Genomic DNA, 25,422 nt, shown 5'->3' on the forward strand with positions numbered 1-25,422 from the left:
TAATTAAAAATGTCAAAGTAACCAGGCGGGACCACCTAAGAACTGCGGAGTCGTCATCCTCGAGCACCTTATTCGTGCACGTAGTCGGTCCTAACTTCCAGACAAAATGCTCTCGAGATCGATAAGTCGTGCCCTGGTTAAATTCCCCTAGCGCAATTATATCAATTGCTGCATATGACATTTAAAAGTCAAGTGAGATTTAAGCAGTAGCCAACATTGCGTGAAATCTTGTTTCTTTACGGCGATCAGTCACGCCATAACTCATCTGCAAGTTCTAAAATATCATATCCATATTCGAGTAATTTATTCGAATTCTAATGTTTTTTCTTGCTTGATCCAAATCTTAAAAAAAAAACACACCTCTTATTAAAGCAATTAGCTAAGAAAGTGTTGATGCGTGACATCAAAAGTTCGCCGACTGACGTAGTCACCGAGGCTTGGGAAGACCTCAAGGAAGACAGCGATGAGATATCGAACGGGATACCTGCGATGATATCGTTCGTAAAAAACGGCAGCTCGCGCTCCCTTCGTTCCCTACATTCCGTCTTTCCCCAACGCGCGCGCTCTTAAAGTGGATATAAAAACAAAAAAGTGGGGCGCCTTATTGTGCGCCGGTGAGACTGTGCGACTCAAAGGCTTAGAGCTTTGTACGTAGCTATGCCTATGTGCGGGCACAACGGCGCGAAGGGTGCGCGCACGGGAGTGGTGATAACTACACGTATACGGCCGCGTGTAGGTGCACCCTCGTCAAAGAGGCAGGGAGGCAGAGGGGAGAAAAATACACCTAGCTACCTCGTTCATTTTTATCCCCTAAAGCAATTTCAGCATTGTTTTAAAATAGTACTTAGCAGGGTCATTGTATTATGCATGCGCCCTCGGTCTAGTGGACTGCGCTGGTGTGCGAGAACACTTGATTCCTCGCACACGTGAGCCTCGCCCCATTGTTAACTGAGGAGAAGCGGCCGGCGGTGGGGCACGGCGGAGTCAGAAGAGGGTAACAGAAGGGATTTTCTTGGCCCAAGATTTTTTTTACGGTGCTTACCTTGCTCATATGTGAAACGCATCGCTTCGATGGATTTAGCGCGGCCTCCGGGCAAGTCCAGGGCGACCCGACCCGGTGTACTAGAGTTGGGAAATTTCACCTTTTCCAGTCGTGGGATTTGTCCATCTGAAATTATAATAATTTTGATAAGATTGTCGAGTTATCAATTTTTCTCGTATAAATTTTTGCACTCCCGATCGCAATTTTTCGACTTGCCCGCCGGCAACTGCTGCAACTGCGCTCAGCTAAGTACAAAGTCGAGTACGATTACTATTGTCTGCGACCTGGTAGTCAAGCGTCTGCCTACTCGGCAAAGCGATATTGTATTCGAAAGAGAGCGCCGCTCGGCAAGACTCACGCCCGCGGTAAGGCTCCGAGGACCCTCATGAGAGATAAAGGCTTGCATATACTTACTAAGTACTTATACACTGCAGTTTCAACAAGCCGCTGAAATTTTGTCCATCACTTAATAAGATCACTAACGATGCACATTTTAAAATTTTATTGCAATATTTTTTTAAATTATTTCTCAATTCTCTGCTAAACAAGCCACAATTCTTGTCACGAAACTTCTATCTATCTTTTATTCAAATGTTGATTAAATACAACAAGTTAAATTCTAATCGTTAATCAGTTACTTCTGTTATCTCAATTGCCTTAAAGTGCATTGTTATCGTAATATGTCGCACTTGATACGTGTATTTAATTGCCGAAACTATGTTGCCGAAGAATCGCGCATCAGAATTTAGCGGTATTACGAAGACAACGACAATTTCAAAACTACGACATTAAGTACATGGCTGTGAGCGCGTGGCCAAAGGCGCTGGAACAGTCCTCTCATGTTCATTGTTCGCCGTCTACATTGCCTGCTACCCGAATTCCTTGTCCCCTCCATCGCGCCCGCTACCTCCAGCAGATCTCTCACCAACCAGCCATGCTTCTCGCTCCGATCTCATCGCCTGCCAGCATAGTGACTTCGCGAGGGGCTCATTTTCATTAAGAATTAAAGTTGAAGTCCGAGGGAAAAAAGTTTCTATTCGCCTTTTCCATGCAAATGAGATCGCGCTATCTCGCGCGCACTTGAAACTATCTCGATTTCAGCTAATGCGGAACCACCGCGAGGATCCACCGTCGAGACCCCGAGATAAAAAAGTTTCTCGAGATTTTCCGACTTCTGGGCTTGAATCATCAGCGAATCACCGCGTCGAGATGTGCGCCCACTTTTTTCTTGATTAACCGAGTAAAATAAATTAACCCGCTTGCGGAGCAAAATTTTGTCGCGCAGATAATTATTTAGTTGAAGGTGCAACGGACGGCATTCTTGCGGCGATAAAGTTGACATTATGTTCCTTGAATGTTCTAAGATTTCTCCCGTTGGCAAATTGTCACGCAATCGACGTGCTTGGTTGTGAATATTTCAGGTACGCGACGAAAGTTAATTAACTCGCTTAGCGAACAAAACGTGGATATCGACACTCGCTGGTAACATTCGCGGAACAATCAGAATGGGATTTAAGCTCGTGTGGCGCTCGCGTAGCTGCGCCGTGTATTTCTCACTTCAGCGTCGTCTGTAACGCCGATAATTAAGCGACTGCTCTAATGAATCCCTATTCGCATGACTAATTTGCGCGATAAACTGACTAAATAATAATCCGCGATATTTCTCCCCGGGGAAAGCCTGGCGCGGTCGGTCGGCTGCACCACATTGTGAAATATATCGGCAAAGCATATTGTCGAAGTGCTCTCATATCAGGCGATCTAATTTGACAGATCAACATATCCAGTAATGCAACTCCAAAAGCGTTCCTCATTATAAATGTTTCTGCGGTAATCCATACCTGACAGACCTTGCAAAACAGGCTAATTGCCGCTATTTTCCTGAAAATTACAGACATTTTACATCTAGCGCATTCTGTCTTTCTGTATACATGAAAAATACGTCCGCCATACGAACTTGAAAAGTTTCAAACTAAATTAAAAACTCAATTTGTACAATTGCATCGACCTTTGAAATTATATATTGACAAACTATTTCGTCCGACAATCGAATCTAAAACCATAAGAACGCAAACGCTTGGCATTGGATTTGATTCCAAAGGCCACGTCAGTGGTTAATTAACTCTCAACCGCGGCAACGTGGCGCGGGACAAAGCGACGCAAATTGATGCGGCGCTATACTTTAGCGTTGATATTTTTCTACATGTGATTCCCGCGACCCGACAAAACGACCTCATTCATCCGGTCCATTAGCCTTGAGTGCGAGCATATTTTTCGGCAAATTCCGAAAACGTCCCGGTGCGCCCGCTTCCATCGCCGCTGAAATGAGAGACCGTGAGCATCGACGTAGCGCATTTTGTTAATTGAAATCGTTTCATCGATCACAAGCAACAAATAGGCCCTTTACGCAATGAGAGGTTTTGGAGAGGGAAGCGGAGGGAGGGAGCGGAGTTGTCAGCTGACGGAAAAGAGGAGGCGGGCAGGGGTACCGGCGGTCGTGGTACGCGATACACTGAGGGGGACTTTAAGCTCGTGACAAATGCTCCGGCGTCACGAATCGTTTTCCTAGGCGTCGTATAAATTAATAATTATCCGGCGTCGCCATATTACTGGAATTAATGCCGCCGATATTATGCCGGTTGTTTTACCGATAATTCACCGCGCACGTTGATATAGTTTGATCAGAAAAATCGTAGGACCTGAACGCGGCGCAAGTATTGTCCTGCCTCGCGAGCGTTCGCGATCGCCGAGCGATTAGACGCGATGAATTTTTGGATGATTTCGCAAGTTTCTTGATTAAATCGGATCGACCAATTTTTGACGGACGATTCGACGCGCGACTCGCCCGCCGAGCCCACTGGTTATTTAATATTCGCTCGACGCGAGGTGTCAATAAAATAACGATCTCCCATCAGGGTGTCACGAGAGACGAGATAAATATGGGTATTTGAGCGCGGCAGATAATGCAAACAAACCCACGGTGAGTTATGTTTCCCGCTGTATATACGGTTTGTCCGCAATTGCGATACGCTCCCAGTTAAATTTGCTTTGAATTACCGCCGATAGTGCGACACGGCCTGGGTTATTATTAGTCCGTGATTCGCGTACGGTCCATTAACGTGACCTTGCGGCATCCGACATTTTCGATCCCGAAGCGAAGCTTCTTCCTGTAGATCTCAATCGGTTTCGACACTTCTACGATGCTGCCGCCTTCTCGGCATGTGCCGCTCGCTTCTCTCTTTCTCTCAGCCTCGATGGAGAACTTCGATGAAAAATAAATATCGCAACTGCTCTGTTTTTTAAACTTACAAGTTTTAAATAGACATTAGTTCGGAAAGTATATCTTGAAATTTTGCACTTATTTTAATGACAAGAAGATTATTAGTATTGAAAAAAAATTCTTTTACTATAGTTTAATCAGCGTCAGTATGCACCGTTAATGTGCAACGTGCGTTAATCTGAATTTTTATCATTATTGTTTCAGATATGTACACGTCCTAAGCGGAAACAGCCGACGTGAGGATTGAACGTGGCGCTATATCACGATGCGAGCTCGACGGCGTAGGTAAGTAGGCGATACCTACCAAGACGTCATGATAGCATCGAGCTCGATGTCTTGACAGTGGGGAGTAGGATGATCTTACGATCCACGATGTCAAGTGATTACAGCTATTTTGTGCCACTTGTACTTATTAGGGGTGATATGCCGGTCCGGGCGGCCATTATGAGTGCCATCTGAATCTCGGCCTCTTGAATGCCTCCATTTACCATTAAGCACATTACTATTATCCTATCACGCGCTCACTCGGCCAAAGGGACTTCTTTGGTTTGGCCATGATGCACGAAGCCATTTGTGCAAAGTGGCCGTTCATTACTAAATTATGCCGGTTTTATAGCATTACATTAAACCCAGCCTCGCCGTGCCGTAGGTACCGACCTTCGAAAAAAACTCGCGTCAAGCGGAGGTTTACTCGTGCGAGTTTTCGCTGTTCTGATTTTTTTTTCTCTTCTTTTCTTCTCCCCTTCTGTGCCTCTCCCCCTCACTTTCTGTAAGCGCATCAAGCGCATTGTGGACTCTCAAGCGTTTGTTTCGAGCGCGCGGCCACTTAGCTCCCTCCTCTAATAACCGCAACACTGTTACCGACAGTCGTGTCTGTAATGCGCATATAATTAATGATAATAATGCGGCCGCGAGCGGCGGACTACATCGCTCCGCCTGGTTTTTGTCCGTTGCACGATACGCTCCGTAATGAACCACCAAAGATGTCAGAACCAGTTCTGTATCTGCTTTCGGTCGCAACAACGGTAGACGTATGCGTGTCTGTTGGATTACCAATGCAAGCGTTAATCCGCGATTTAACCGTGTTACGAACATCACAGTCGTTGTATTGTCATTAAAAGATATTTATAACCGTTTGATAAAAGCGGTAAAAGGAAAATGCCCTGCGAATTTTAACAGGAGAATCAACATGAAAAATGATATTAATGACCACCAAAATTCGCACTGATAAAACTGTGTAATATAAAGAGATTTAAAGTATATTATAATTCGATTAAAAGCAGTAGTTTGAAATAGTATATTAATAATTATAAATTGTATTAATATAATTGTATTATATAATATAATATGTGATCACACACACACATATTATTACATATTACATATCATACACATATGAATACAATTTGCTTATTCCGCTGTTATCCTTTTTCCGAAATAATTGATTTTATAAATTGCGAACCGTTATTTTTCAAAATAATATTATACAACTTACATTCTAATTACACCTTTCTCTCCGATTGTAATCTAGTACGGTAACCATTGCCTGTGCGAACAATGCGATACACTCGGGACACGCGTATTCGTAACAGCGTGTACTCAATATTTCCATTCGCTTCGAACGTTTCACTTACGAGACTAGACGATCGCGCTTGCGGTGCACTGGGACCGTCGAATTTTTCGTGCTGCCGGTAGCGCGTGTACGCCGCGTAGGATGCTTTGGCTACAAAACACGTGTCGGTAATTCAGCACAAACAGTCGCTATATAACTTTTATTTGCAAGATCGACGAGTAGCCTGATTGCAATCAGGCAAACGTGACCGAAAAATCCCAACGTGCGTTTTATATGGAGACCCAGTTTCGCCAACGGCGACGCACTTTATTTCCTCCCTTTCTCTACGGCTTTATATCGCGTAATACATACTTTATGCCGCGGTATTAAGGGGTGCCGCTGCCTCTCTCTCTCCCTCTTCCCTTTCCTCGCGCTCTCACTCTCTCTCTCTCTCTTTCTCTCTTCCTCTCCGGACACATACTACCGGTGCGTATTTGAATACGGGCTGTCCGCCGAAGATAACCAACGGCCTAGCTGACCATCCCCTCGCACCCTGACGACCACAGCGTCCGCCGGGGGTGCGCAGCGATGATCCAGCGGCTTTTAATAATATTTCCGAATTTTTTTCCTGACTCGCTGCCGCGACTCATAGACGATTCTCTGTGACATTTTTTTTGCGCGGTACGCTAATCCCAAAGTATTGCGCTCTTTTTGAAAGCGATTTGTGAAATATAAATAGACGGTAGCGCATCGAAATGACTTTTGCTTGTGTCACACGGTTTAGCTCGCGGGGATACCTGAATTTTTTCACTCGTTTCGAATGCTATCTTTACACGGCCTTTTCCATTTGCTCGACAGTCTCGAAAGACTAAGTGTAATATGGCTGCAATCTGTCAGTGGTGTGGTTTAAATTAATTCACAGCATCACACACGCATGTAACTGTAGTGCTTATTTTGTTTTAAATAAGCACTCTATTAAATTTACTCAATAATATATTTCCCCAAATTTTGTCATACATTTAGTTATATTTTTGCTACAAAAAGATTAAGTCTTAAAATACATAGATGAAGCTTTGTATCTTGGTTGATGCATAAATCGTAAGTCGATTTAACATTGTTGCATTGCATTTGAGACTATGAAAATAATTCAATATCTCTCTTTCCTTCTCTCTCTCTCTCTCTCTCTTTTTCTCCCTCTGCCAATATTTTTATCCTACACGCGGATTTAATAAACCGATAAAATAGATTTTATTATTTACAATCACCATTTTGGCGGGTTTCCGTTTGCTAGGATTTAATCTGCACTAGGGAAATCCACGTACTCAGGATATTTCGTTAATAGCAATCGCAATGAGCGACCGTACTTACATCGAGATCTCGGTTATTCTCGATCCCCACGAGACATTTTCGATGTCAATCAATAAAATATTCGATTCAAAAGGGAATGCAACATCGTGCGCGGCCACGAATAAAAATTTGTCCGCGGCGACTGATATAAAGTTGGCTCGATTAAAAATTTAGTTGCAGGAAATGTAAACTTTTATTTTCGAAAAAAAAAATTGTAATTCCCGCAACAAATCTCACCGGTCGTTTCAAATGTATTTCGCTTACGGCCGGGCAAATATTTATCCATCGTATCTAATTTTTCTGATAAGGATGCAATGCTGCAAAATATTTCTCTCGCTATACATTTTCTTTTACTATCACAACCGCGCTATTGATTATTAATGTGATGATATCTATAGAAAGCTAAAAAAAATCCATCTTCTTGCCCGTGTTATACAACTTGACAATATTACATATTTTGTACGTAATGGTCACGCGGTGGTAGCAAATTAGAACGCATGCCGTCGTTAAATTTAAATATATAATTGATAACTACATTAATGTACATATAAAAATATCTTCAATATATTTACACCATAACCGTAATAAAATTTTGATTTTCAGCCGATATTACGTCGCTTTTTATTACAACAACGCGTTTTATTGTGCTATAATTTGCGGAAAAAAATCAGAGTCAGTTAATCATCGTAATTTTACATTTTTATGCTTGCTTACCATTATCTCTTTCATGCGCCGTCACCTAAATGTCGCGTGATGTAAGAATAAGAGAGCGCTCGGAATACACTCGGGTTGAAACCACATTGCGGTTCGCTCCAAACGACTCTTTGCAGCCTGCCGACCGCTTCATTATCCCCAAAACTACGGAAAGGCGTACATATGATCGTTTCATTCGCATACAAAGTGAGTCTCTCCACGTTCTTATGGTTATTTATCGAGCCGTCGACCCGCGGAAAACCCAGGCAGGGGCACCCGCCGACAAAGGAAAAAAAAGCGTTGCGTATGTGTGGCGCGGGTCGCCGCCATTTCTGATTGAATCCAGGCTTGGAGCTTATATTTTGTCATCCATTGGCGCCGTCGGCGGCGAGAGTGCAGCTAAAAGAGTCGAAACGGCGACAGGGGGGTGCCGTAAGGGGGTGCAGAAGGGGGTCGTTCGGGGAGTGAGCGCGCTTCGAATCGAGTGGGGACTGTTTGCCAACGCGAATTTTAAAATCACGAATTTTTAAAAAGCACCCCGCGGCCAGATTCTCTCCGCTAACGCGGTTACGTAGTCTCGATGCGAGTATACGTATACATATATATGTATATATATCTATATACCGTTGCCGCACTATACGCATTTATCCTGCATATCTGTAAATGCATTGAGCTACACCGGTCCCTCTACCGAAAAATTTGATCATTTTTCACCTTTCTTCTTCCATACCTATCGAAATACCGCCAGAATACTTTCCTATATATCGTTTGTCACTTTCTTTGCTTGCCTCGTTGGTTACAAAATTACGACGTTCCTTTCGGGTACATTTGAAAAATATCCTATTGTTCTAAACACACGTGATAATTTTAAGCAAATATTTTACGCAAGACTATGCAATCAAAGTCTATCAGAAATTAATAAATAATATCTTTAGTTACTTATTTGCAGCAGATTTGTCGTAAAAGTGCCAAAAATTTATCGTTATCACGTAAATGTTTTTTTTAATAAAAAAAAATATTAAAGAAAAAATATTTTTATATGATAGAGACAGCATTGTACTACATGTTACATGAAATCTCTTTACCGATGAAAAAAATGTGTTACAATCTGCTTTTTTTATACACGCAAAATTTATCACAGCGATATGATTAGTCATTTATATTACGCATTGTTTGTTTCACACAAAGGATAATGTTCTACATTCACAAAAATAATTACTGTTTACTGAGTAATTAACGTATATGTGTATACTAGTGGGGAGGGATATACCGTGGGAAGAGAGATCGCGTGAATATTTAGCAACAGGCGCTTCGGCGAAATACGCTTCGCGTATTCGCGGAGGTTCCACTTTATTCGCGAGACAGCTCTATTTTTTATTCGCAAATAAATGTGTCCCCCTAAAAATAATATTTAACGTTCACGTAATGTGGAGCCCGCGGGACGGATGCGAGGAAGGTATATTTTGACAGCGTTGTACCGGCGCAATGTTTTTCTTCCCTTCGAGCAACATGGACGCGCGTTGAACTTTGTATTCCGCACGAGGAGAAAATGATTAAAAACCTCACGGACTATTTATGTTTCGTGCCATCATCCAATTTCGGAATTTGAAGGTAACTGCGTAACACTGCGAATCTGCCGTCGTTTTAATCAATAAGAAAATTGTGAGCACATCGACAGGTTAACGAGTTTTGCTTGGAATTCGTATTTACTTTCACAGTATTATCTGTCGAATTGTATGAAGAATATTAAAAATGAATAGAATGATAAAATGATATTTACTGCTACCACTCTTGTTGCACAATGCCACAATCTGTATTCTTTTATTAATTAAAAAAAAAAAAAAAAAAAAAAAAAACAATAATGTTATATAATTTGAATCAGAACATGTTATGAGTAAACTGATACTGCAATAATTTTAAAATAATGTGTTTGCATTAAAAAAATTTCCTCTTAGTATATTGGACTTTAGTACATTTAATTATATCACTTACTATATATCAGTTTTGAAAACTATTGATATCAAAATCAATACAATATACAATTGCGAGAAAAGTCAGCGATCACGTGGATGAGTCGACGGGAAGTTTGACTGGCCACTTCACACCCCCACATTGGTATCGATTCTCGAGGTCAGGCACATGTATAATCTTACCACTACATACATAATTTCATATGCATGTGTACCCGTACACACGCGTTTTGTAAAGAGCCCGCGCGGAAGGAGGGGATAGAGAGTGGGTTCCATGTACATGCATATATTCCTGCATAAATATATTAGGCCGACGAATACGTTTCGACCGATGGGATCCAAGAGGAAGAGAGACTGAGACAGAAATGGATTGGCTGCCGGAGGAACGGAGAGATCGCCGCATATGAAAGTATCTATGAAGGCACTTTGAATTTTATATCTCGCCGAAGCGGTCAACATTTAAATGAGCCGATCGATCGACATTACCTCGGGATATGACGCGGGGACGCCGAAAAGACGCGTGGCGCCGAAGGACGAGGGCAGTTCTCGAGGGGTCGCGAAAGACGAGACGTTTCCCTCGAACTTGCGGGAATCCCTCCCGAAGGAACATCGAGTCCTTCTCGAGGAATCGAACGGTCCCACCCGCTTATTAGAAAGCATGGACGAAATACTCGAGTTCCATTACGAGGACAAACTCGTTAAAACGGCTCTTCTGTACAATATGCCTCGTAAAATTTCATTTCGATTTGACAGAGTTATGAACAGTAATTAGTTTGCAATTCTCGTACGAATAAAATATGTTTTGGGATAATATTCCAATTGTTATATGTGAAGGAAAATATTTTGAAAATCTGCTCGCGATATTTAGAGTAAAACGTGTTGATAAACCGTGTTGATAAACCGTGTTAAGAGTGAGATATGAATTTTGTTAGCACAGTTGCATCCGGTTTAACGAATAAATAAAAATTATTAAGTCTATGCTCCGATTCTAGTTTTATGCAGATATTCGCCGGTAGTGTAAATACGTTTCGGTGTGAGAAAAGGTGGCAAGACCTTCTGGCCTCTGTAAGAGCGTATAAAGTGGGCAGCTTCCGAGTTTCCAATAATCTGGCCTGGAAACGCGATTTATACGAAACGGTAAACTTAATAACGCAATTTCGCGAGGGTACGCGGCCCGCTGACGGAGCGCGGCCGAACAATTTAAATAAACAAATTATAAATATTCGCTCGCGCGAAACCACCTCAGCATGAATAATCATTACGTCGTAGATGGGAGGCAAGGCACTGCCGATTCGATTGATTAAATTTTTAATAATTCATTTGCATTCGACCGGCGTATCTCCGCCTCCGCACTTTCTCAGTATCTCTCTCTCTCTCTCGCTCTTTCGCTCTTTGCCTTTTCTCTCTCTCTCTCCCTCCTTCCATACCTCTCTCTCTCTCTGTCTCTCTCTCGCTATCCTTTTCTCTCATTGCCAGAGCCGACCCCTTTAATATATTTTTAAATTACATTTTTAATGGACACAACACAAATGAATTATCGATTGTTTCGCCTCGGTACAGTCAGCTAATAGGGTTATTATTAATGCACTGCTCCAGTTCTCGCATTCGTATAAATACATTATACAAAGTATCGTGGAAAGAATCACGGAAATAAGCGCGAAAATGCAATTTGCGTCATGCAAAATTATACATCTCCCGATCCTGTAATTCACAGTTTGCATGTTATTTTTGTCACGTTAAACAGCACAAATCAGTGCGACTCAATTATTTATTTATCCTTTCGTACGGGAGTGTATTACAGCTTCCTCTCGTTTACAGATTGTTTACTCGACTACACTGTATTACACTGATACATTTGCCGCGATAAAATACGGGCAGAGTGTGGGCAAACGACATTAATCCGCGGCATCCAGCGCCGAGGCGCAAATGCAAGGGAAAGTTGCATGCTCGAGAGACGTTCACCGAGCCGAAACGAAGTCGTTCGTGATATATAAACGCGGATCGAGACATCGGGGTCGGAATTCGAATCTCATAACTTCCGGTCCGTCGGTGGTCGACTCAATATTCAAGATGACCGGCGAACGGGACGGCGGATGTGACGTCACGCTTCGTCGCCGCCTCAAGCCATATTAGATCGAGGAGTTTCATATTGCTCCGCAGCGCTCCGTGATCTCGTGCGCCGGGAGTTTATCTATGGTTCAGTTCGTCTCGTAATAATGTCCATTGGGGCTCAGGAGCGCCGGACGCCGTCGTACTTGCGCTCTTCCGCGTCGGAAACGTCGCGTTAACGAAGTCAATTGTGAAGAAGTTGCTTGCGTCGCGGTGCCACGCTGGCTTTCGTCGTCACCCGTGTTTCAAACCAGCGTCTATCGACGAGTCGTCATTATGATGACCGTCGAATTGTCGGTGAGAATTCAATTAAAGTTTTAAACCCCGGGGGTATCAAAGCATTTAAATCACCAACAAGGACGGCGATAGCATCAGTAAGCTATACATTTTTTGTATTGTTTTAAAAATCAATTAATTAAAGAGATTATCGTCTTAAATTTTCTGCAATTTGATATTTTATTAAACTTTCTAAAGTAATATCATTCTTATTGTATATAAATTTGTACACGCTGTGCGTATAAAAGTGGAGCTTAAAGTTATTAATTTACCCGTTACTTATTTATATCTGTATTTTCTTTTCAAGTGCCTGTAAAAAAAATATATTTTAAAAGCTTGGAAAGCCTCGGTAGCGAAGCCCGGAACAACCAAATGCTCGGGCGCACCTCGGTACGAACGATCAAGCGCGTCATCGTCGCGAAGTGTCGCGCAACTCGCGAATGGGGACTCAGGTAACACGAGCCCCGCGGGCAAAACTCGACAGATCGGGAAATTCCCATTTTTCGTTTGTTTTCCGGCGCGTCATCTCATGGCGCTGCCGCAGCGGTCGCGGCGGCGGTGACGGCGGCGGGCATCGGCAGCGGTTTTAAATTCCTTTTGAGTTCAAAACGCGCGCGCGGGTGTCGCGGGGCCGCTGTACGCGGCGCGATGCAGAGAAGAGGGTTGCAGCGAGAAAATCGGGAGGGAAGAGCCTGGACCAGGGGGTGACGCGCGGGGAGCTGTGCTAGGGGGTGGACTAGCGCGAGTGCGCACTCAAAAAAAAAATCATTTGCACGGTAATTCGAAGCCTGGATTTCAGTCGATAAAAGGATGCACACACGCCGCGGCGCATACAGAGGGAAGAAACAAATGAACAAATTCGCGTTTCAGAATAATGCCCGGCAATCCCATCTACCCGCCTCTCTCACCGCGGCCTCCTCTCTCCTGCCTCCCGCCCGCCGCCCCCCTCTCGCCCCTATTCCGCGGGCCAGCCTGCACCCCTTTCCCCCCTGCCCCTCTCTTCGTCGCCTCCTCTACCGCCTTCCTCCGCTTCCCCATTTCCCTCCCGCCGTCGATGCGCCGTGGCACCCGCTCTCTCTCTCCTCCGGCACCGCCACCCGCGCAACCCCACAACCCTACTTTTTTCATTCCGTCCTATCAATTGATCAGGTTTTAAATTTCCGCGTCCATCCGAGCCGCGCCTCCACCTCCTCCTCTTCCGCGTCCTCCACCTCGTCCTCCTGCTTCTCCTGCTGCTGGCTGCTCCTCCGCGCCACCCCGTACGTCCTCTTTCGGTTCTCGTCCATCCATCCCCGTACCCTCACCCTACATCGCGGTGTACGCCGATGCCACCCGTTCGGTCCTCACCCGCCTGTCCCTCCTCTCTGTTTAATTAAAAGGACACATTAAATTATTTTTTCAATTGAACCCCCCATTGTTACTCGCAGACTGCTGATTCTATCCAATCGTCCGGCCTCTCGCTCGCATCCGCGCTAGTTGTCTCTCTTCTACACCAGCTCGACCGTCCCCTCCCCCCCTGTCCTACGTCGCGCCCTCCCGCTTGCAGCCCCTGCTTTTTTTCGCGTTAGAAGCTTTGTCAGAATACGCGTGCGCGATAGTATAGGTACACGGTTGCGTACGTGTGTTTACGCGTGCCCGTATATTTCGGCATGCACCGGTGTGCGTGTATACGTGCTTCTTTTTGTTCCTATTTGCGCGAGACCGGGCGAGTGAGCGCGAGCAAGCGAGCGAACGCTCACGCGCGCGCTTTCCTATTAATTGGGAAATACCGAAATGCGCGGAATATCGAGCACCTTGATGGCACGGCTAGCATGCCCCTCCGCATCGAGGAAGTTCCAGGGGTGGCAGAGGGACAGGGAAAAATAGGCGGGGGTTGGGCATGTGGGTGGGTGGGTGGCTGTGGGTGTGGCGACGATTTTTTCGACGACAGGCCTCTGCCATCCGAGCGTTCTCGTTAAACGAATTCGACGGCTTTTGAGAGATTGGGCATGAGAGAGCGGAGCCTTATCCGCGAGATTTTTCGCTAACTTGACCTATCTGTTCTTGCGAGCGGAGAGTCGAAGAAACTCGGCCACTCACAATCGTCACGACAATCTTGCGTCTGTACACGTCTGCAAGTTTGTTGCAACTTTGCTTTTTAGTCCTGTTACTTGTCTGACGTATTTCTCGAACGTGTAGCTGCAGCACGGTGCAATTGTAAAGAATTATTGAGAAGCAATCTTGTAAATATATTTAATTGTCTGCAATCATAAAAAATTGTTTAAATAATATATGTAGAATAAATTAAAAATAATCTTTTCCCGTCATGTCGTGTAAGTTACGGCAAGATAATGGCATCCAAGCGATTGTTCTACAAACTCACAAAAAACAAAAAAGCAATGTCATCACATTGGCGTTTAATCATCGGCTAAGTCGGTAATTACAATGTTAATTGATTCTATTGGATATCCTCGGGGCTTATCGAACTCGATAACGTGCGATATCTGCGTCAGTGTATGGATATCATTATCAATCGTCGTCCTCCCCCTCTTCCTCCCGCCACGGTCGGTGACGCTAGCGAGAGTCGAGTCGCGTAAAAGTCCGAAAATTGACAAGAATCGGAGGGAGAAGAAGAACGATTCCGTGGGAGTAATTTGATAACGCGAAACGAAATAATTAGCAACCATCCGACATTGTTTAGAAGGCCAAGTTTTAATCATCGGTGTCATAGGTCAGCGCCGGTAACACGTTAAAGCGGTTTACGCCGCATTTATCGAGAACATCGATACATCGGATGTTTAATAGGATTTTACGTAACGCGAAAATGGATTCGAGCAGCGTCGTCGGCCGCCTCGGTATCAGAAATCGCATTATAGTTCGTTATAATCAATGCATTCTTATCCATTTCCTATATTTCCCGATCAACCTCGTCTATTGTTCGTTTTGTTACGCAGTGGTAGATATCGACTATATATATATGTCTATTTATTTACTTTACGTTATTACGCATCGCGGGACCGCCTGCATAAACATGGGCTATATAGAATTATCAATTTTTAATTAATTCGTATTACACTGTTTCAGCACGCTTATCGGTTTTGCGATAATCAGTTATAATACCTGCAAACTTTATTATGTAAGATTTTTTTTAGACAATTGTATCTTAGCCGTTTATGATTTTACTACAACTAGATCTAACGTACGATATAGATTTCGATTCTGAGAAAAAGTTCTAAGAATCAAAATTGCGAGTACTAGCGAGAATTAGATGTTCTCATCGAGATCCTTGTACTCGGCTGCTTGGCCATTGTCCAAGTCGTAGGGTAAAACTAAGCGAAATAGCTCGCCCACCAAGCTTCCCTCTTTGTCCTTCTGGCAAAGGAGTCTGAAGCGGCGAGTCGGGGCGAGTCCGCTACATCGGTAATTCGGAAAAGCTAATTAAAACTTGACTCGAAGGTACGAAGACGAGCGCATCCACGCTCACCCACCGACTCCAGCCGCCCTCGGTCACCGAGTCGACCGCCACGAGGAGCTAAGTGAGGTGAAAACCAACCCCAAAGAGCAGAAGTCTCACCTCACCCTACCTCTTATCCCTCCGATCCCTTTTCCGCTACTCTTTCCACGGCCGATGCATTGTCTTCGCGAACACAAACAATTTCTTCCCGTTCCCTCTGTTCTTCGCTCTACTTAGTCGTGATAGTATTATTCATGAATCTGGTTAATAACATTAAAAAAAAAAAACTTAACCAGCGTGATTGCTTCATAAAAAATAAATTAATAAATTAAATTGTAAAATTTATTAAATTTATTTTATGTTAAAATATCATAACAATACACACAAATTAGGCATTCGTATCTTTTTATTTCGAATAATGTTGTTATTTCCATTAAAACATAAAAATAAATTTAATGTATTCATATTGATTTATTTAAAATTCTTATCATCAAGCACCGTAATTATTTATAATTTGTGAAATTTGAAAGAGTGCCATTGAAAACGACGCTTGAGGCATATCAATCTCAATTCGGTATCATAACATTTAACACATTGAAATTGAATACAACGGGACGTCCTAAAGACTCCTAAAAAATCAACAGGCAGGTGCAAGGATAAGGGTGTGCAAACAGGATCATTTAGCCTTCAAGCCGCGGCTGCGTGCACCTGTCGCCCGTCGACTTTCTTTTTTCTCACCCCGGTGACGGGAATCCGCGCGACGACAGACCAGCCATCGTATCTGTCGATCTGCGGTATCGGCGACGAGGGCGATTCATCAAAGTTTCCATCCCCACCCTCCCGTCCCGTATGGCCCCGGCACGGCTAACGAAATATTACAACGACGGACGGCCGAACGCACTCGTGTGCCGGTGGTGTCTGGACCGAGCCGCGTGCGTGTTTCGCGAGAACGATGCGCGCCTGTGCACGATTGCGTATGGATGTGTGCGTGTCTCCACCGCCTAAGCGGATACGCGGAAAACGAGCTCGTAGATGGATAAATACTAAAACGTCAGTAACTCACGATCAGCCTCGACTCTCTTCCACCTTCCGTCTCGTCCGCCGCCTCACCGTGCGCCCATCGCCGCGCTTTGTATGCAACGGTATAGGCGTTGCGCTCGTCCTGCAGGATGTACATCTAGATCAATACCATTGGAAATTATCCAAACAAATTATCGATAGAGCGAAAAAAAACCCAGAGCCCGCGCACCGACCGACCGACCAACCGAACGAACCGAACGAGGCGCTACATCACGCATACGAGGGTGGCAGGGAGGAAAAGAGGACGATAGAGAGAAAGAGAGAAAGCCCGGCGTTGCGCCGAGAGACAAGAAAGAGAGAGACAAGAAGCGTATTAAAAAATAAAAAATTGCCGTACATTTTTCAGGCATTAACGTGTGCGTGGGTGGGTTGGGTCGGTCGCTGGACAGAGAGGGGCTAGTGGGGTCGGGATGGCGAGGGCCCTTAAGGGGGGAAGTGGGACGCGGGGGTGACTAGCCCCCGATCGCCGCGTACGAGAGGGGAGAGAGGATATCTACGTGCATGTCTCCTCCCGATTGGCCTGCCAAAGCTCCCCCGAAGCCAATTCACGGGGCGCGTGTTTAGTGCAATTTTTCAAAATTAACTAATGTTCGACAGCCATGCCGTCGACGACTTTCGGAACGCACGTTGTCCCTTCGTCCTTCGCCCTTCCGCCGCGTAACATTAATCACTCTTAATTATCGCGAAATACCAGACGCATCGTGTCTTTTTTTATCTCAAGCTCCAATCATTGCTTTACAATTATGCGTTTTAAATTGTTGAAACTCGGAAGATATGTAACTTTATAAGATACCAGTTCGATTTTGAGAAGTATTAAAATTTTAAATTTTTCGCACAAACATACCATTTCTTCTACAATATAATGTTTCCTCCACTTCCATAGGAATTCTGTATATAGATTTAATTTGTATTCAAAAAATTTTTATTCGCTGTTAAAAATTACTTTAATTCATAATTTTATCGCTTCTGTAGAATCGATTTTGTAGAAAATTTTCTTGCTCTGAATTAAACCTTGTAATTAGGGTATATCTTCCTAAATGCACGCCGGTTGGCAGAGTCGCAGGGTGGAAAGACGGTCGAGGCAGAATTTTGCATTGTTCCCGCCGAATGCCGTCCGCGGTCCCCGCTTTTCGTCGCGTTTGGCGCCCGGCGTAAAAATTACGTCGACTAGAGTTTATTTGTCCGGAAATGGCGGTGCCCCGGGGGTGGTGCTTGCACGGTTATAGGTGCGGGGCAGAAAAAAAGGGGACTGGCGGTAGGTGGAGGCAAGAGGGAGACGGAGCGCGCGGGTGGGAGCGAGAGAAAGGCACGTACGTACCTACCTACCGGCGTGGTTGATGTATTGCGTATTATTTGTGTGTTGTGTTCGTTGCTGCATTGCGCGCTTTTTTCTGCTCCCACCGCCTATTATTTATTAGCACTAACGTGCAATTGTATTGATCTGCAATATACCACCCGCACCCGGCCCCACCCACGTCCCGATGGATTTTTTCCTCTTTTCGAGAATGTATCCGGACTTTGCCGGGGGATGGAAGTTTGCTACGATTGGCCCGGCGTGATGGAACAACCGCTGATGCTACACTTTGTTGTGCCGGCATGTCACGTAATTTTATTTTGCCTTCTTGAATGCCGCGATTGAATCTTCCTCCGGGCTCTTTGTTTTTGCACGTTGCGACGGTATTGCACGGTAAAAATTTGGCGATACTTATTTTTTTGTGGTACCGGCGCTTTCCTGCCGGTGAGAGAGAATACCGAATACATTGTTGCTGCTTCGAGCCCTGCGGTTACGGTTCGGCTGCAGTTTTGGTTTATGGATATTTCGAGTTAGATGATATCACACAGTTCTGGAAATCCGTGGACATGGTTTCGTATATTTGATTTATGAAAATATAATATTATTTGTGTAAAAATATTAGGCGCGTGTACATTCCATCTCGTGAGATGCATCTCTCATCATAAATAATTTTTCAATAAATTTAAAAAAAAAAAGAGCAAGTTATATGTTTAATTTAAATGTCTAAGATGCGCGGACAATCAAAAAGATGAGAATAGATATAATTATTATTCCTCATCATAATATTGACGTAAATTGAAAGCAATAAACTTCTTGCCGCACGATAAGATTCATTAACGTTAGCGAGAAAGTTACTACTGTCATTGTAATTAACTATTATCCGTCTTCTATTACACTTCTATTGTATTTCAAGATTTTCCGCATCTTGCGGATCTTACGTCATTCGTAAAGTCTCGCGTGATCAGTAAAAGCTGCGTGAAAGGAACCTCCTTGTTAACGCGATTCGCAATCGTAGAAGTTGCACGCACGTTCCTCGAAGCAACGGTAAAAATATGCGAATGTTCATACATCCGCGTGCGTGCCGCTATGCCATATCAAAGTAAATCTACCCGGTGAGCATCGCCGGGGCTATTATATCGTCATCATAACGATATAACGCGAAATCAACAGGGTAACGATATACACCGGGTCCCGCGTGGCGAAATACAATAGCCTCCGCATGCGACCCCTCCCCCTCACGCCACACTTCCCCCAACCCCCATTACCAAAGACCCCCTCGTTCCCCCCTGCCATGCCGAAACGGCCGACTGCTAGCCCGCGAAACTGACCGTGCGGCGGACCAGTCGCGTTGCGTTGCGTTGATGTAACTAAATGATTGGGTAAATGATTCCACAGCGTGCCGCGAGTAATTGAGTGGTGCTGGTGTGGGCGATGACTGCCAGAGAGCGTCGCCGCGGTCGTGTGAGTGCACGCACACGGCCGCGCAAATCCACCGGGTGTTCTCGAAATGTGCAAGCAAATGATTTCGCACGATGTACCCCCGTTTGCCGGAAATGATGATGGAGGGACGCGGTACCTATTCGTACTTTGGTGACAAGGCCATTAAAACGAGACTCGGAATCAGGTATAGGCTCGGAAGGGTCGGCGATGATGAAATGCAGTTTATTATTACGAGAATGACGCGTCCCCGTTCGTCTAAATATGTGAGCTTTAGTTAACAATATTCTGATAGTAGTTATACTATTTCACGCAACATTATGCAAATTATTCAGCGATTATCTGTGCAATATTTTGCACATTTAGAAAATGTATTCGAATTAAAAAATGACCGAGCCAATATGAATGTTACTCAAAGAGTATCCAATGATGTTCAGAATACTCGAAGAGAGCAAAAAATAAAACACAAGATGTAGGAGTAAGATTGAAGGGAAATCAGTAGAATCTGCCGCTGGATCATTTCTTTCATTCATTAATCTATTAATAGAGATCATTGTCAACCGCATAGCACACGAAATATCTCACATCTGCGAAAAAATTCGATACATTCTGTGCTCGTAGCAGATAACAATCTGGAAACCGCGTCTTCGAGGCGAGACTCGCAATAGGCGCGCATCATCCCTCGCCTACCGATGAATGGCCCGCAATGATCCGCGCGTTCTTCATGACACACATTTCCAGGTCACCCAGTGGACACGGGCATACCGAGCGGATAGCGCCTCGCTGGTGCCGGCTCGCGCCGCATACGCGTGCGTCCGCGTGTACACGCGCGTGCAGGCTGTATGGTTGCGCGGCACGCGCGCCCCACGGCAATGACGAGTCATCCACGCTAGAACACCTCGCCTCTGGTCCGCTCTCTCGCCACCTCTGTCCCGCACGCGAGTTTCTCTCGCTCCTCGCTGATTCTCCGCGCGTCGCGCGTCGCGCCCTCGCTCTCCGTCGCGCTGCCGCTGAATCCCGCGTGCTGGACCGTCGGACTCTGTCGGCCGTACGCTGCGAATATGTGAAAGTGCGCGGCCGTGTGCGTGCGAACGTAGGCCGCGGTCGTGTCATGATTTCGCGTTTGTTTACGCGCGTTCTCTCTCTTTCGAACGGGATCATCTCCGTCATTCGCGCGCTCTTGTGCTACTACCGGCTCTCGTTCTCACTCTCGCTCGCGCTGCGGTCGGGTGTTGGCAAATTTGCGTGGCCGCGGGGATATGTTTTCGTTTCCAATGATTTATGCCGGCAAATGGGTCGCGCGCGCGTGAAAGTGTCATGCTGGGCGTTATCGATGACAGCTATCGATGGGACGCTCGAGTGCGCTTCTCGCAAGAATGCGGCCTCAGGGGGAATTAGAATTTAGAGTATCATTTTGAAAACTGTGATTGGAAAATCAAAACAAATTATGTAGAATTTGTTAGAATAATATTCAACAAGTAGAACATCAATATCGTTATTATGTACGGAATAAAAAGCAGATGAAGACGTGGCATTAATGAAAAGATCACAGCCAGTAAAAGAACAATAATCAACTAACAATATAATGACTATTGATTTCTCACGTTTGTTAGGATTACAATTATCCTAACAATTGTACTAACAAGTCGCCCTCGTATAAGAGCCAGAAGTGAAGAAAAGATATATCTCAGATACAGATGAACAGCATTCGATAATACAAGTTATACAATGAATGCTATTTTTGAATGATCAGTGTCAGTTGATTTTTCGACGATGTACCTTGCCCGCAACTCCGAAGCGAGGGTTGATTATCGCTCCTGGATACGTTTCAGCTACCCCAGCAAAGACAACCCGCTGAATGGATCACGAAAAGCGTTTCAGGCAAGTGACAGTACCAACAAAAAATGAAATCGAGTTCCGCCTGACAGAAGTGGGGTTCGTAATTTAAAAAACAATGGACGCTAAGGCACAATGAGGCCAAATGAGATAGGGGATGGTTCGTTGGAAAGAGAGCGTGAGGTGCCAGAGGATGAGAGATGAAATCCTATACTGAACAAGGGGAAGGTGGGGATATAGGTGGTCAGGGTAGTATTCTAGCGAAAAGTTCAAACAGTACCCGAGTCTGAACAGAGAAGCCGATCTTAGAAATGCATTGATCTTATTAATGTTGCTAGTCTTGTGAAATAAAACTTATCAATGATAGTTTATCCTAATTGTTTAATACTAGGATTATAAATCCATACGGAAATTCGCTTTTTCCGCATTTTATAACCGTTTTGATTATTAAATCAAGATAAAAATATAACATCCTTAGATATTGTCAAATATGATGACGCGATAATATTGCAAATTATCTTTAAAGCGAATTCTAATGTATATATAGAAGGAAGAAATCTGAATTATTAACAATTATTGGTATCTATTCATATAAGTAGTAACAATCGTTAAATAAGTATTTTAATTGATTGAATTTCTCCGCTAAAAGGATCGAACGTATCAACTTTCTTTCGTCAAGATACTTGATGCGCGATTCAAGAAGGGGTTTGTATTCATCACTAGCAGCTCCTATCGATTGTTGGTCTAATTGTGTTACTGTGAATGTCCGATTCACCCAGCGGACCCCAACGTTGGTCAGAGACGAACCGAAATACGGCTCCCGTATTCTGACGGGCAAAAAGAGTGGTTCGCATATTTTTTAACGTCGACGTAACGTCCTGAAAATTAATGTAACTTTTATCCGTCAAACCAGAAGTCAGTCGTCGTGCGGCAAACGCCGTGAGTGTTTCTAAAAAATGAAGGAAATGACAATTTCGTGCTATGGAAATAAACTTTCATTCGATTTTCACGCTAGATATAACACATGAATGCGGGAATGACGATCTTTACCATTATTACCATAGAATTCAACTTGTGAAATATTTCGAATACAAAATGCACATTTATAAATGTGCGACGAGGTGGTATATATACCGTGTGAAAACGAAATTGCATGTATAATATTGCGAAAAATTAGGCTGTGTTGAATAAAGTTTAATTTAATTGCTGTGGTCTTTTCTTCTTTCTCTCTCAATATTATCTACAATAAACTCAAATAAATTCTGAAGATTGAATACAAAGATTGTGCAAAAAAGTACTATTAATAACATTATACATATATTTTATTTATAAAAAGAATCAATATGTAATAGAAATATTTAAAACGAAAGAATATATTATTTTAAACTCATAGTTGAAAGTTTTTATTCTTTGAAGGTGCATTTTCGCGATGGTAACTTGTTAACGAATTAATCCAACTTTCGCGTGGTTTGAAAACGCGTAGCTGCCAAGTATTAACTGGTCATAGTCCTTTTTTCGCCTCTTGCGATCGTACCTGACCTATTACGCGCGACGAACTCGATAAAACCCGCCTATTTGTTCCTTTGTGGCCGGAAGGCAACTGGATACGCAGTTAAATAATAAAGCAGACAGCAGTCGCTCCGCTAATTAACAATACCTTTACGTTGCTGCTAATTGCGCTTTACTTTGTTATATTACATTTTAAGTGCGCGCTACGTCGAGAATTACGCACTCGTCCGTGCGTTATTATAGTCATTTGCATAATGAATGAAGGCTTTCGTTAATTAGCGCCATAATCGCGCGATGCAAATGCGAGATTGGACGACTTACCGCCTCGAATATTAATATGCGTCGATTCAGCGAACGTCCTTGGAAACGCTGGCATAAGTATCTGCATAATCGGCATTCAGTTTCGCTTTATTGAGTATGAATATAACGCACTAAATACCGTCGCATAATAACTATAATAAATTTCTACCGCGACCAAATGAGAACGACTGGAATAAAGTTTTCCATTGCGCGAAGTTGATGTCGCGAACTTTGCGATAGCTGCAAAATTATTTTGCACGACGATTACGGACGAGAGCCGGATTTGCTTGCGCAAAAGTTTGCGATATCAGTCACATCGATGGCTAAATCCTAAACATTCGTTTTCTCCTTTTCAATAGCCGTCGCGCCTTTTCGCGTCTCGCCACGCACACACGAACGCTTTCTTCCGACGACAAAACGCAGCGTCGCGCTCAGAGCGTGCCGCGCAGCGACGGCCGTCACTATGCAAAAAGGGCTTGTCGCAATAAAGGTGTGAAGGAAGCAAAACTTCCGTGAAAAATCGTACGCGAGGATAATGTATACCGGGCGCGCGCTATCGACTCTGCCAGGCTGCTATCTTTAGGTTGGCGATGTTGCAGAGGACCCTCTGTCCTCCGTCGCCCGTGCACAGGCCGTACCTCAAATGACTCACGCAAAAGTAAATTATACATTGAAAGGGTTTAATATAATGAAACGCTCCATATGCATGAGAGGCCGGCCTGCCGCTTTGCCGCACCACGACACCACGGTGCTTCGCGTTTCTCTGCGTGCCACTGACGTATCGTGAGTTCGATGAGCCCAGATCGAACGTTTCTACGAGCCGAATAATGGCGCTCGCACGCCGACGGGCTGAAAAAAAAAGGAGAGTATAATTTAGTCGCCATAACCGAGGCTGTCGTTGCGTCGGCGATTGGCGTACGCGGACTTTTTTTATCGCAAACGGCGCGCAAAGGCTTTTCGCCTCGATATACGGTTAATGCATTTTTGCAACATCCATGCGCGTTAATAGCGTCATTATGGCTGTTATTATTGGCTTTATTAAACTGACTGCGATATCGACGATTTTTTGCAGCGCTAAAAAATTGTGGAGCGCCGTGTACTTTTAAAAATGCTTGTTATCAGCGACAATTAAAATGATTTTTATTGTACTGTAACGCTAACTGCCGTGGCGACCAAATAACGAATTATGAGAGAAGAAATTACGGAAAACAGGATGTACACTGTTGCATTTATGTTCGATCTTACGTGTCAGCCATCTCTCGGGATTCGAGTTTGCCAAGCTGAGCGGACATCGAATGGACTTGACGGTACTTACGGTAAGAAAGGGTGCGATCGGAAGAATGGGGTGAGAAGCGAAGGGGTGAGAAAGCGGAATGCAGCGCATGAAGCGCCGTTGGCGGTTGCGGATAGGACTACGGATCGTAGTGCGGGTGGCTTAGTTGCAGGGGACGAGCGGAAAGCATCAAAAGCAATGTTTGGTGGCGCTATAATGAAATGAATTTATGCAGAGCCGTAATGCTTGAATATTTAGCAACCCTCTTCTGGTTCTGTTCCTGGCCGAGCCGTCACCCTAGCCGCTATACCGTATTCGAATTAAATTCGACCACTGGACGTCTATTACAAGGATCAGTCAAACCTTACTCAGCGTCAGGACACTTTTGCAAAATATTTCTAAAACGGTGTTTTAACGCTAGTTTCAGCACGCGTCACATTTCCTACATTATTTGAGAAACTATATTTGCCACTATAGGAATTCTAAAAAAAGCAGAGAATAGACTTTATTTCGAGATTTATATTCTTATTTGGAAATGAATATGTTTTAGGGAAGCCTCAAGATATCGACTACAATCCAAAAGTTTTGAATTATCGCCAGCCGAAAGTTTAAAGAATGCGCGTCTAATTTCCAAGCTAGCAAACTCTCCAAGTAGAAACTATGCCTAACGATTTTCCCGCAATTTATGCGCGGCGACTAGATTAGGCGAGAACGGTGAAAAGTATGATCTAATTTCGCGCGAAACGGCCACCTGTACGTGATATGTAAATTATCGGCTTAACGTAAATTTGATGAGATCGAATTTTCCAACCTAATAACATTCTGTTGTCTTAAAATCATAATCAATTTATAAAAACGAACGGATAAGATAATATTCCTGTTTGAAATAAACAAATCTCTGATTAACGGAAAAGTATGTTAATTTAACAGTTTTATTTTATTTTGCATTCTACTGTAAAGATTATTTCAAAATTCTGAAATTATCATTGAGAAT

The 25,422-nt window shown here is 43.9% G+C and overlaps 1 protein-coding gene across 7 annotated transcripts in view; it reads right to left on the minus strand.

Annotated features, from left to right (window-relative positions):
* The window catches only part of pdm3 (pou domain motif 3), a 292,867-nt gene that overhangs the window by 145,427 nt on the left and 122,018 nt on the right, over positions 1-25,422 (minus strand). For all 7 annotated transcript variants that reach the window (XM_067356113.1, XM_067356111.1, XM_067356108.1 and 4 more), the window contains one exon: positions 1,043-1,168. In XM_067356113.1, the coding sequence (XP_067212214.1) occupies positions 1,043-1,064 (22 nt within the window). In that variant the 5' untranslated portion in view covers positions 1,065-1,168. The remainder of the gene's footprint in view (positions 1-1,042; positions 1,169-25,422) is intronic.

This window comes from Linepithema humile, chromosome 5, assembly GCF_040581485.1.
Source record: "Linepithema humile isolate Giens D197 chromosome 5, Lhum_UNIL_v1.0, whole genome shotgun sequence".
Lineage (NCBI taxonomy): Eukaryota > Metazoa > Arthropoda > Insecta > Hymenoptera > Formicidae > Linepithema > Linepithema humile.